This window comes from Buceros rhinoceros, unplaced genomic scaffold, assembly GCF_000710305.1.
Source record: "Buceros rhinoceros silvestris isolate BGI_N320 unplaced genomic scaffold, ASM71030v1 scaffold3157, whole genome shotgun sequence".
Lineage (NCBI taxonomy): Eukaryota > Metazoa > Chordata > Aves > Bucerotiformes > Bucerotidae > Buceros > Buceros rhinoceros.
In genome coordinates, this window is record NW_010420266.1 from 11,048 (window position 1) to 25,332 (window position 14,285).

Genomic DNA, 14,285 nt, shown 5'->3' on the forward strand with positions numbered 1-14,285 from the left:
CCCCCCCCCCCCCCGCCCCGTCCCGCCACGAGAAGAATTTCACTTTCTCTGTCTGGAAGCAGCTGCAAGGCTTTCACTCCCACCTCATTGCTGTGTGCCTGCCAAGAGGTCTGACCTTCAACAAGACTGTTAAAAACTTTTTTTCTCCTCTCCCCCTCTGCACCTGGTTATCTGAGTCCTCTCTTCTTAGTTTTTTTTCCCTGTTCTTGCTTGTGCATATATATATATATAGTAGTGTATAGTTGTGTGGATTTATTGTTCATTAAAAGTTCGTTTCAGTTTCCCAAACGCAGACTGAGGTCTGAATTTTCTTCTTTCCCCTTAAACCCCTTCTGTCTCTAGCAAGACAGAAGGGATCGTTAAGGAATTCGAGGAGTTATTACCTCGGGACCTCAACCCTTAACACCTATCTTAGGTTTGTTAATTCTTATTGTAGTTAGATAATTTAGAAGCACAAAGTTAATGCTCAGCTAAGATATTTTTAAAAAACTATTCAGAAAAATGTGTACTCAAGCAAAGTTTTTGTACTTGTTTACAGCAGTTGTGGGTGCTAATGGTTTTTTCTGTGTTTTGCCATGGTGTTCATGAGTAACTCCTACAGAATGGTTGCCTGATCAAGCTGTGTGAATTAGCGGACTAGTATTTGAATCACCAGGAAGTTTTGAGATCTCTTAAAGGTTCAATAGCATATTATTGATATGGTACAAATAGGAGTCCAGTAGTCAAATACTGAAGAAATAAATGAGGATTACTTATGTTCTTCAGTTTGACCTAGTATTTCATCCTGATAGTGATAACTTCTGACTTATACTAGGCTAATAGCAAAAGGTTTGGGACAGGCCAGACTGAAGGAGATGGATACTTTCAGGAAAGAGAAGTAGTAAAGGTGGTGCCTTTAAACAAAAAATATATAACAAAATAAAACTGAGGATTATTGAAGAAATTTGGTATCTTAAAGAAATTCTGGACAAAAAGATATAAAATGTACCTGTCACTGGGCTTGGTAAAAGCCAGGCTGGCAACAGTTTAATCTGGGTAGAAATTCTGTGTGAATTTAGAGAGATCCCTTTTTATGGAAGTGTGAAGTTGGTAATTATATGTAGGAGGAACACCTAGTACTGCCTCAAAAGCAGAACGTTTACTGTATGTGTTGGTGCTGACTCAAAGGAAGAAAACACTTGGACTCTGGTTCTTGACAGGGCATCAGAGTTCTAAAATTCTTCAACTTGAATATGACTGTTATAAATAAAACTCAAGCAGGAAAAAATATAGTACTCAAAGTTATCTCTCTTTTTAAAGGGCTGTCTAATTATGAAGATTTAACTCTGATCTGAATTTACAAATTGAGAACAGGAGTTAAAGCTGATGCTATTTCATGCTAAAAACGAAAATGTTTTTTGAACTTTCCATTCTTCAACTTCTGATATACTCTTTTGGCGGTCTTGTGAAACTGTACTTGCCCACTGTGATTAGTGGGATCTTTAATTGCCCGCAATTAATGTCCTTGTCGGTTGGAGATGCTGATAATGGTTAGCAGACCAGAGAGAAAAACATTCTTTGTTTTGCAAGACTGATGAATACAAGTGCATTAACATGAATTAATTGGTACTGTAGGAAGAGGTAGCATGCCAATAATTAACTTTTATATCGTCTTCTATTTCAGGTATCTAGTGGATAGTCGCTGGTTCAAACAGTGGAAGAAATATGTTGGCTTTGACAGCTGGGACAAATACCAGATGGGAGATCAGAATGTGTACCCCGGTCCTATTGATAATTCCGGACTTCTCAAAGGTAACTGCTTCTGGCTGTATAATAAGCCAGTACTAACATGGAGTGCAGATTTGTCACAGACTCTTGATATTGGATAGTGTAAATGAATCTTAGTATATATTAAGGCAAAACTTTGTGTTTTGTGGTTTTCAGACTGTGACATGGGAACTAGAATAGATTACCCTAACAAAAATAAATAATAAAATTTTTAAACTGAACTCTATCTAAAATTTCTTTTTGTAAATGAGCCCCAAGCCCTTACTTTGGACCTGAAACAATTGAAGAAGAGGTACAGTGGTGATAACAAAGTGGTGTGAAATGATAGAGAATAATTTCCTGATTTCTTACAGTCTTCTAAGTATGGTTAAACTCTTACATTTACTCAGATCTGACTGGCACTTGCTGGAGTGGAGTTGCATTTGTGGACCCGAGTCTCAGAATCCTTTCCCAGACATCTTAATCTTTAAGTCAAATTCTATATTTAATGTCCAGTATTGAAATAATATTACAACCATCAATATTTAATCTGCAAAATCTAGTGGATGCGCACTCTAGGAGATAATTGGTTTCCTTCTTAGCAGTTACAGGCAATATAATAGTAATGCATAATTTGTTCACATATAGTAGTATAAATTTTTATTTCATGGGATTTATGATGAATTCTTGACTTTCTTCATTCAAAACTTCTTGATTGTAATTAATACCTCACTATTTTACGAGTTAAATAATAAAGATGATTGCCTCTTTCACAGGATTTGTCATACTGCGTTGCCCTAGTTGTCACTGTGAGCGAGTGTGCCTGTCTGACAGTGACTAGTATCACTGCCTTTGAAGAGGGTGCTGTATCGTCATACACATCCATATGTTCTCTTCCAGCCACAAACTTAAAAGTGTTTTTGCTCCAGGTGACTGATGTGTTTTGTCTTCTGAAATGTGAGGTTCTTGATCTTCTGTACATTCTTGTAGTAAATCTTGCAGTGGCGGGCATGTTCAGGTGATACTTTCTTTTCAGTTGAGATTGGATATAGCGAGATCTTTTTATTCTGTGTCACTTTAAAAAAAAAGGTGATTTCTGGATGTACAAAGCACTGTTAGTTGATCTGTATTATTTATAACTTAACATTCATGTTCAGATTATGTTTAAAGTTACTGTGGATGTGAAGTCTGTATTGGGGTTAGCTGTCTAAAGTCCTGTTAGCTGTTTTGCTAAAAACTCCTGAAAACCTGTATTCTGTCATTTTGACACTGTCAGTACCCCTTTCAAAATAAACACAGCATTGGAATTTATGAACCTCACTTTTTGCTCATTCGTGGTTCTAAAGCTGTGGCTCTGCTTTGGCAGTGATACCATGCATCCGATTATCATGTGACATCTACTGTTCCTGTGTGAAGGCAGTTTCAAAATCAATGGCATTAGTGCTCAGCAAATAGTAGCTGTCTCCTTCACATGCTGCAAAGCAGCATTCCTCTGTGCTAGGTTTCCTATGTAGCATAAGCTGAACATGAAAATGCTTGGCTTTTAATCCTGTCTTTGACATGTAGTATGCACTAGTTCTCATACTGCTCACCTTAAGTGTTAAGTGAGAAAATTTGCATCTGATTTGAAGAATAAAATAATCTAAAAATTCCTAAATTCATGAAAGACTAATTCCAGAAAACTGAAGCAGTATGTTGGCTTATATTACTTACATGCCATTCCCCGATTTCCTGAACATTTGGATGAAGTGAGAACAGTGAAAAGTAACAGGTAGAGATTTAGGTTAATCTCAATATATGCAGAAAATGTTCTTGAATGTAACGGAATGCACACATGCCATCTCCAAATGAAGAGATACTCAGTCAACTTTAGATTAGCAAAGTAACTGCAAGGAAGTAGTAATTTAGAATAGAATCACAGGATCATTTTGGTTGGAAGAGACCTTTAAGATCAAGCCCAACCATTAACAGCACTGCCAAGTCATGACTAAATCAGCAACACCACATCTGTCTTTTAAGTACCTCCAGGGATGGGGACTCCACCACTTCCTTGGACAGCCTGTTCCAGTGCTTTACAACCCTCTCTGTAAAGAATTTCTTCTTAATATCCAGCCTAAACTGCCCCTGGTGCAACTTCTATTTCCTCTTGTCCTATCGCTTGTTACTTGGGAGAGGAGACTAACCCCCACCTCGCTACAGCCTCCGTTCAGGTAATTGTAAGAATGACGAGGTCACCCCCTGAGTCTCCTTTTCTCCAGGCTAAACAATTTCTTCTTAATATCCAGCCTAAACTGCCCCTGGTGCAACTTCTATTTCCTCTTGTCCTATCGCTTGTTACTTGGGAGAGGAGACTAACCCCCACCTCGCTACAGCCTCCGTTCAGGTAATTGTAAGAATGACGAGGTCACCCCCTGAGTCTCCTTTTCTCCAGGCTAAACAACCCCATTTCCATCAGCCACTCCTCACAGGACTTGTACTCTAGACCCTTCACCAGCTTTGTTGCCTTTCTTTGGACACGCTCCAGCACCTCAATGTCTTCTTTGTAGTGAGAGGCCCAAAACTGGACATGGTATTCAAGGTGCAGCCTCACCAATGCTGAGTGCAGGGGAACAATCACTCCTCTAGTCCTGCTGGCCACACTGTTTCTAATACAAGCCAGGGTGCTGTTGGCCTTCTTGGCCACCTGGGCACACTGCTGGCTTATATTCAGCCGGCTGTCAAACAACACCCCCAGGTTCCTTTTCAGTGGGCAGCTTTCCAGGCACTCTTCCCCAAGCCTATAACATAACAGGGGATTGTTGTGACCCAGGTGCAGGACCCTGCATTTGGCCTTGTTGAATGTCATAAAACTGGCCTCAGCCTATCGATCCAGCCTATCCAAATCACTCTGTAGAGCCTCCCTACCTTCAAGAAGATCATCACTCCCACCAAACTTGGTGTCATCTGCACACTTAGCGTGCGTGCTCTCGATCCCCTCATCCAGGTCGTTGATAACAATGTTAACAGGCTGCAATACTGAGCCCTGGGGAACACCACTTGTGACTGGCTGTCAACTGGATTTAACTCTTGTTCACCACCACTCTTTGGACCTGGCCATCCAGTCAGTTTTTTATCTAGTGAAGGGTACACCCATCCAAGCCATGAGCAGCCAGTTTCTCCAGGAGAATGCTGTGGGAAATGATGTCAAAGGCTTTTCTGAAGTGTAGGTAAACAACATCCACAGCTCTTCCTTCATCCACTAAGTAGGTCACCTTGTCCTAGAAGGAGATCAGGTTAGCTCAAGCAAGACCTGCCTTTCGTAAACCCGTGCTGACTGGCTTGATTACCTGGTTGTCCTGTATGTGCCAGCGTGTGATGACATCCAAGATGAACTGCTCCATAACCTTTCCAGGCAGCAAGGTCAGACTGACAGGGCTGTAGTTCCCTGGATCCTCCTTCCAGCTGTTCTTGTAGATGGGCATCACATTTGCTAACCTCCAGTCAACTAGGATCTCCCCAGTTAGCTGATAAATGATAGAAAGTGACTTGGTGAGCACTTCCGCCAGCTCCCTTGGGTGGGAGATCCCATCTAATCCCATAGGCTTGTCTGTGTCTAAATGGTGTAGTAGGTCACTGACCATTTTCTTTTGGATTATGGGGGCTTCATTCTGCTCCACATCCCTGTCGTCCAGCCCAGGGGGCTGAGAATTCAGAGAACAACTGGTCTTCCTCTTAAAGACTGAGGCAAAGAGGTCATTCAGTACCTCAGCCTTTTCCTCATCCTTGGTCACTGTGTTTCTGGCCCTGCCCCCCAATAAAGAATGGAGATTCTCCTTGGTCCTCCTTTTTTTGTTAATGTATTTACAGAAAAATTTTTTATTGTCTTTTGTGGCTGTAGCCAGATTAAGATCTAGTTGGGCTTTGGCCCTTCTAATTTTCTGATTAGAAAATCAGACATAACTAATTGTTTATTATAGAAAACATTACATAGGAGGGACAGAGTCATCAGAGTCAGGGGACTTCTTTGATAGAGTAAGGTTTTGAAAAAGTTATACTTGAAGAAATGTTGGGAGGGGGTTAGAAAAACAGAACGGAATCCAAATTATATATTCTCACTATAAACTCCTGTAGCAATATAAGACCAGTGCAGAAATACAGTATGAACCTCTTAAAGATATAGGTGGACTTGAAGATGTGTTTGTGGATTTTTTCCCACACTTTGCTCCCAGTTAAAATGGAACTACCATATGCATAGTGTTGAGTGGACCAATTGATAGTGTAAGTTGTGAAGTATTTCAGCAAACGTGTCTCATAGGTAGCTCTGGAATATAGATATTTTTTTTTCCCCTAATCAGTCAAGACAGTTTTGAACCGAAATTTGGTTCTTGAAAATTGTTACTTTTATAGCTAGGATGAAACAGCCTGAGGGTAAAAAAAGTAAAGTACCTTTTCAAGAAGTGCATTGATTGACATTTCGTTTATTAGGTCACATTAATTATATTTATCTCTAAGAAGAACTGAATTCTTATTTACCTGCATGTTCATTGAGGTATTCATGTGAAATTCTGTTTTACTTTTTGCTCAAGAAATATTTGTACTATGCCTCCCAAAGTGGAATCCAAAGTCTTAGGTTTTCTTCTACTTTCCTGGTTTTGCCTTGGGTTTTTTTTCTTCCTAAAATTGCAACAAATAACTTTGGCTGGTTTTGAACTTGATTGTCCCTTCTATCTAAAACAACTTCCTAGTTCTAATACTTAGTATTCTGGGGGTTTTGTTGTTGTTAGGGGTTTTTTGTTTAGCTCTTCCTGCTAAGTAATTTACCATTTTTATCAGAGAAAATGCATGCAAACTTCATTGTACCTTCTTCACTGCAGGAAGTCATCTCTGAACTGCACAGATTGCATAGTATGGAAACAATATCTTTTTGCCATCACTTAGTATCTAATGGTAGTAGCAAATACTGCACACTTAAAATACATGAACTGAGAACAACATGCACCTCCCATGTTTGGCTCACACATCAAGGTTCTTAGCTGGAGAAGGAAAGGGAGAGTCTGTACCAACGATAAGATAATGGCAGAAGAACGTGCATCCTTCTTTACCTGTATAGTCACCATTTGAGTGACAAAAGCAAAAAGCATTGTTTTTTTCCCATATTTTCCCTTAAAATCACAAACTCTTTAAACCAACTGAAGGTGTAGCAAGTGCAGTTAGGGTAGGAAGATTTCTGGAGTCTTGGTAAGCTGAATCTTGTTTACTCTTCCCACCAGGAAGTGAACACATCTCTTAAATGTCCTCAGTAGCATTGGCTACTTACAGAAAAGGTCATGTTGAAACATATTGTCTTAAATTCTTATACAGGATAAAAAAAGTCAATAGTTGTTATTATTAAGGGACCTTTAATTTTTAAGTGTGCCTTCTTCAATACTCGGGATCTTTTTTTTTTAATTGAAGTCACATTATGCTCTGCTTGCTCAATTTGTACTGAGGAGAAGCAAGAAAAGTACAGAAGTGTGATCAAATGAAAGAACCATAGGGCTTTTCATATGCACATAGCACACACTTATTTTTATAACTATTCATTTTGCTTAGAACTATTACTTTAAAAAAAATCCAAGAGGAAGGCCAATATTCAAGATTATTTAAGGTTACTTTTATGCTCAGTTTTAATTGTGCAGTGTAATTCTGCAGTTCATTCAATATGGCAATTAAAATAGTCCGTATATTTATTACAGTCTTTTTATTCTTTATGCATAGTTTGTTTATTTTCATACTTCATTAAGTTTGTCATCCTGATTCATTCTCTGGAGCTGAATGTGTTGGTCTCCCTGTCTAAACTCCTCCGTACAGCAGGATGTTTGCTGGCCTGTAGTTGGGTTCTTCAAATAGAAAGACAGCTGCCCTTATTGTCTGAGGCACAAATAGCTCAGATCTGGAATCGCCTCTTACTTAGGATAGCTGCTGTCTTACTACTGTAATAAGGATTGAATCAAAGCTAAAAGCACGGTACTTACATAAAGAGGTTGCCAGTTTGTACTTCAGTGCTGCATCTTGGTTTCCCCGTGAAGAATTTCACAGGGACTCTGTTTCCAGAGCACATTCAATCCTTTTTGTAGGAGGGTTGTACCATATTATTCTCCCAGTATGACATGGAGTGAAGGACTTCAAACTTTGTCTTGGATCTACTGTAACTACTGATTCCTGCATTTTCAATGAAGGATGCATGAAATGGAAGTATCCATGGTGATGTGGGAATTTGTGTGAAGTGTGTGGAGAAGGCTGTGGTGGTGTGTGATAACAAGCCACTTATGATTGCATGAGGATATGGGGTTGTCACTTGGGTTCCTGAGTGTAGGAATACTACCTGTAATAGGTGTGTTATGCATGAACTGGATAGCTTGCCTAAATAGTTTCAGAAGAGTTTTGCTTTGAACATCATAATACTGATAACTGAAAATATTTTGTTGGAAACTGTTGCATTAAAAACTCAATGTTACATTTAAAACTCAAGTGACAGAACTACAGTATTCCAGTAAAAATATTTTTCTCTTTTAGATGGCGATTCTCAGTCTCTCAAGGAACATCTCATTGATGAGCTGGACTACATCCTTTTGCCAACTGAAGGCTGGAATCGGCTAGTTAGCTGGTACACACTGATGGAAGGTCAAGAGCCAATAGCACGCAAGGTATTCGTGGATTACCTACTGGGTTGAATATAATTCAAATACAGTCCTGCAAATACGCAGGAGCTGCACAGGAATTTATTAGAAGATTCTAAGTCCTGGCCTATGATAATCATGTAGACAACTCCTGCTTTAGTTGCTTACAGACATCTGATTTTTAATCAAATTTTAGAGGCTTAAGTTTTTAGTATTGAGAAACGAGGATGCAAAGGTTGTAATACCTTTTTTCTGGAAGTAAGCCCCCTAATATTTCAAGAAGAACTTGCTTTAGAAGCTCCTGAACCTATCAATGCCAATGATTTTGTAGTTAAGTATAAAACCGTAAAACTACATTGACGATATTTGTGAAAAGCCTAGCTCTAATGGTGTTAACGCTGACAGGGTAATTGGTAGTTCCTTTTCTGATAAGCACAGTCTTTCCTGTTCAGTGGCTGAACTGAACGTTTTTCCATCATCAGTAGAGTAAAAGTTCTGTAGTTTTTTTGCTCAAGGGGGAAAAAGGAAGGAGAGAAAGGGGAAATTAAAGTAACTTGCCTTCTACTTGGAAGGAACAAACTGTAATAATACAGAGAGTATAATGAGTGAGCCAGGTAAACAGGCATAGCTTCACTGTTCTCTGCCAGTAGTTGTAGTTGTCCTCTGAGCTGCATAATCCAGTTCAGAATTTTTCTTTCTGTTGCTTTTGTCTTTGTTCATGATTCTTTCTCCTGTCTGCCTTAACGTTTTTTTCTACAGGTGAAACGATACTTTTCTTTCATCCTCTTTATTATATCATCTTTTTTTGAAATGTGGATCCCAAGTTTAAATTGATACAATGTTGTACTTGATCCATGTTAAACAACATTATGACTTTATATAAGAGGATGTGGTAATACTACCACTACAGTGTCAGTTTTATTCTCAGAAATGTCTTAGCCATTCTGCACAGTTTCGTTCCTGCAACTATTTTGTGTTAACTCTAGTAGCTGAAAACTCGACTAAGGTACTCAAATTAAGATACATTTTTATTCAAATGTCATGTTTGCCATTGATTAAAGCTAAGACAAACTACTGAACAGCAATGAAATTGTTCATTAATATTTTTCTTCCCATGGTATATGCATGCGAGTTATATTTGTACAGCAGATAGCAGATCTCTTCCAGCAATTAGCTGCTAGCTTTTTTTTTTTTTTGATACCGTATTTGTCAGATGTATCACATATCAGGCCAATGGTTATTTTTGGAACAGTCTACATGACTAAGTGCTGCAGTTATGCTTTGGAAGATCAAAGGGAAAAACATTTAAGAGGTGACCCTGAATATTTTTTTCTACATTTTACTTTTATTAAAAAAAAAATAAAATTCCTGTATACTTAACTATTTTGTAATAAGTGTTACAAAAGTGAACATATAATAAACAACTGTAATTACTAGGAGAAATTTCAAAAGAATATATTTATTATCAGAATGTAAATGGAAGATTTTTAGGTTTTGTTTAAAATTTTATATCCAGATTTTCTTAGTGTATATTCTGGTTTTGATAAGTATTCTTTAACTGTGAAAAGTAGTTCTTCATGTTTTGAGGAAGTATAACAAATGCATTTTTAAATAAAAATAACTTGTGGTGCGTTTTATCTCTTTATCAAGTATCTTATCTTTTGGTTAAGTGTACATATTTGTGATTCCTACTGTACTTTACACTTTGAAAGTCATGTTGTTATACAAAGGTAAGACATCATCATTATTCTTAGTTTATTGTATTTCTAGAAGTTGTAGGGGAATTTTATTTCTAATTTTTGACATTTATTAAGTTTCTTGTATTACCCGAACTCCAGTTTCTTAAAGAGTTTTCAAAAATATTTTGAAGTGTGTATATGAAAACAGACTTAGACTGATACCTGATCCTCATCTGTTTTTCAGGTCGTTGAACAGGGTATGTTTGTAAAGCACTGCAAAGTAGAAGTATATCTAACAGAATTGAAGCTTTGTGAAAATGGAAATATGAACAATGTTGTCACACGAAGATTTAGTAAAGCTGATACAATAGGTATGCATAACTTTCTAAAATGTATGATTGTTACTTGTTTAAATCATACTTGGTAGCAAGTTCTGAATAAGTAAGTCTCTAGGTAAAATGATAGAGGGGTACTGTAACTATTAAAAAAGGACAAGACTAGTCTTGTTTGGGTCAAAATTAAAAGTTAAATGATTTGGAATATATTTATAATTTTTAATACAATTTAAAAAAAAAATCATGCATGTTATGTAGTCATCTGTGTTAACTCCAGAGGTTTGCACTTTTCAAGAAGTGAGCAGTGTGACGTTGTTTGTTATCTTCATTGGATTCCACAGTATTTTTTCTTGACTTTTGGCGTGTAAGAAATATTCTGTCGTGTTTCCATTCATGCCTTTCGTTAGCCAACACTTTTTAGTCATGTATATAGAGAGAAGGGTATTATTACAAAATAGAAGAATTAGTTGAATTTATAAATTAATGGCTAAAGGTGACCTACAAAGGCAGTATTCTTTGGGTCATGAAGTGGCAGGTCAGGCACAATTTTTTAAAGTAATCAAGTCCTCTCTTAAACCTTTATCTTTATTTGTCGTTATTTTGCCTGCTCTTTGAGCTTTCTGTCATTGTTTGAAACAGTATTTTGAAAACATATTTGTCTCTGGAAATAACAATCAGAACATACGCAAAGATACTGCTGGTCATATAAACTGAATTTTTGGTGTATTTGTGCATGTATATCTGAGTTTAAGAATCTTTCAATCAGCTGTATTTGTACAGTTAGAATTGTATTTTATGCCTTTGGTACTTTATGCCCAGCCATTAGTGTTTGTTGACATTCTCCGACAAAAATGTAGATTTTTTCAGGTTTTTCTTCTCTTTACATTACGGACAGTGACTTACACTTGCTACTCTAGTTCTTTGCAGGTTGTTTGTTTTAAAAACAATCATTTTACTTTGTTAAATTTTAATCTTTAAGTTAAGCAAGTAATCATCTGCTTGTATTAGAATAAAAACTTCCAGTTACGAAATTTGTCCTTGAAACAAAGCTTCGGTGTTGTATGTTAGTTGGCCTTTTTCAGGTCAGATTTTATGTGGGAAGGTGTACTTCATTCTTCTCTAAGCAAATCCAGAAACTTTGAAAAAACAATTTAACATTATCCTGCCATGAGGACCAAATACAAGCTATTTTGCAGCTATACTGAATTTTACCGTATCATTTGAATTATAGGTAGCGGATGAATTTCTGATATCAGAAGCAGGGTATTTGGGGATGACTGCTACTTGGAGGTGTATTCATTTTATGTTAGCTGAGAGAGAATTACAATTAAGAGAAAAATGTCATAAAGGGTAACGAGCAGCAGTCAGGCTCATTGGCAGCCCCTTTCCAGGCACTGGCCTTACTTGCTTTCCTGAGATGTGGGTGACTTGCTCTTGGAAGCCATGAAAACATGCCTTTTCAGAAGCTGAGGCTTCTTAAGGAGAGCGCCAAGCAGGACCATCCTAACCTGGACATCCCGAAGAGTCTGTACCTTAGAAGGAGAGCTAGAAAAATTAAAACCGCTTTTGAGAGTGAAAGAATAACTGATCCCTGAGGTTTTTCTCTTATTAGCCATTAATAAGACGGTGAGATTTGTTGCTATGTTTTTTCTCCCCTCTTTTCTTACCTTAAGTATATTTAGGGTAGTTACGGAATTCATCAGATAGGTGGCAGAGATGCTCGTTATATCAATCAATAATACGCAAGAGGAATATTACAGAACCTTGATAATTTTTCATCCTTTCTTGTATATGCCAGTAAGGGATGCATTTTCATATGGTTGCAGAAGACTTGTTCTGCAAAAGAGTCAATATCAGCCCCACTGAAGTGAGGACGTAAGGTACCATGGTCTCTTCAAGAAGTTTTAATTTTTCTACCCACCATCACTAATTAACTATTTATTGCCCTCTAAAGATCAGTACAAGACCTTCCTTAATTCACATAAACAGAGAAAGTAACACCATAAGTACTCCAGTACATCCACCAGTCTTCAAATGTGTGTTATTCCTGGAATACCTTTGCTTTTCCACTCAAGCAGAAACTAAGCTAAGCTGTTTGTCGGTAAGTTAGGAAGTACAAGGCAGGGAAAAATAGTTGCAAAGGGCAGACCTAATAATGACAGTCATTTTCTTATGGTGGTACTGGACACACCTAACGTGTTATTTGGACCTTCTTGGGAATCCCCTACAATTGAGGACTCTCGCCTTGGAGGCGGCTCATACTAACTTTGACACTGATTGATGACTAACTCTTTTGGGGGGCGTAGGGGTGTTTTTTTAATTCTAAGTAGAATACGAGTTGAACAATAGATGTAGTTCAGGGAACATTTCAGCCTAGTTATTGTTGCTGATCCTAGAGAAGCATCATGGCTTCTGAGCGAAAGTGAGTTAATGACCCATTCAGGAGTCTCAGTCAACTGAAAGTATGATAAAACTGTCATCAGCTAATGGGCAGGCCTTTTCTACCTTTATTCAAGTTTTACAAACTACAAAATGACAGAAGGATTGTCTGTAGCCTCTGTAATGGAAACATAGAATTGAGGTTGTGTCTGCAATACTGCGCAATTCCCAAACTAAACTGATAAACTTTGTAGTTTATTCTGGGATCTGTGACTAGCCTTGCCCTTCTTTAGGAAGCTAGTATGTAGTACAAATTAACATTCTACCACAGCTTCCTTGAGCCAGTATGTGATAGCACTAGCCTTGCGGAGCCAGGGTGTACTTGTATAAGGATCCACTGAACCTGTCTGACATCTCATGAAGACTCTTTCATAGAGTCTTGCAAAATAGTACTTAAATCAAGTAGCTGTTTCTTTGGAGGAGCTATCTGATTTGTAATGATATAGGATATGTCCTATATGTGATCCATTACCTTTAACTCTCAAATTGAACTAATTGTGGCTATATAGCTGATGGTGTGTGAGGCATCTCTAAAAGGCAGATCTTCCTGTCTCTTTTAGACTTCATCCTGTTGCTAATCATCTCATACATGGGATGTGTATGACACTACTAGAGGAGAACACCAAACACAATATGCCTCAGACCAGGATTCAGTGTTTTCGTTTTTACTGGAACAGGCACTTTCACTTTACGTCATAACCCAGTGCTTCAGTGATGCTTACTGGAGGATGGGAGAAGAATTATAAAGAAAAAGTGTGCACTGGTTACGTTCATGGACGTATGTAAAAGAACCTTAGTTTCACAGTCTCAAAATCAGCATAATAGTCAAGTGGAACATGCTCTTCCCAGAGTCTTAGACATAATGTGTACTCACCTGATAGGATTGATACTTTGTGTCTCCAAACAGGTCTGTTAGTGAAGCTGTGATATGTTAAAGATTAACATGTTAATTAAATGTTAACTTAGTACCTGCAAAGAACACAAGCTGCAAATAATTAATTGTCATGGTATTAGTAAGATAATGAAAAAATAGCTTTTGTAAATTCTTTTAGTGGAAGTCATTGATAAAGCGGGGTAATTTTTTTTTTTTTTGGAAGATTATCTCTGACTAGATAAATTCTTACATTCAAATACAGTTATGTGAAATCACTTGTTGGGAATTGATTCAGAGAGTATGTGGCTTTTTTTTTTAAAAAAGTCAGTGAATCAAGTAACTGCCTGTTGCCTTGTTTATAGCACCTACCTTGCCTACGTGTCATCTCTGTTACAGAAACAGATGATCCAGTCTAACACTTTTAGCTTTCATGCTAAAATGCATGTTAGCTAGAATGGCAGGAAATTGTATTCAGTTGCCTGCAATATCTACAAATATATCGGCCAGTTGTCATGCGTTTCACAAGCCAGTGGCTGGGTTTTTTCAGGGGACTTTTTAGCTTCAGGTCTCATTT

At 37.7% G+C, this 14,285-nt stretch overlaps 1 protein-coding gene across 1 annotated transcript in view; it reads left to right on the forward strand.

The window, feature by feature from the left end:
* Positions 1–1,663: 1,663 nt before the first annotated feature.
* The window catches only part of USP15 (ubiquitin specific peptidase 15), a gene marked incomplete at its 5' end in the record, with an annotated part of 52,924 nt that continues 40,302 nt past the window's right edge, over positions 1,664–14,285 (forward strand). Inside the window, 3 exons of the mRNA XM_010139228.1 lie at positions 1,664–1,791; positions 8,281–8,411; positions 10,308–10,434. Of these exons, the coding sequence (XP_010137530.1) occupies positions 1,664–1,791; positions 8,281–8,411; positions 10,308–10,434 (386 nt within the window). The remainder of the gene's footprint in view (positions 1,792–8,280; positions 8,412–10,307; positions 10,435–14,285) is intronic.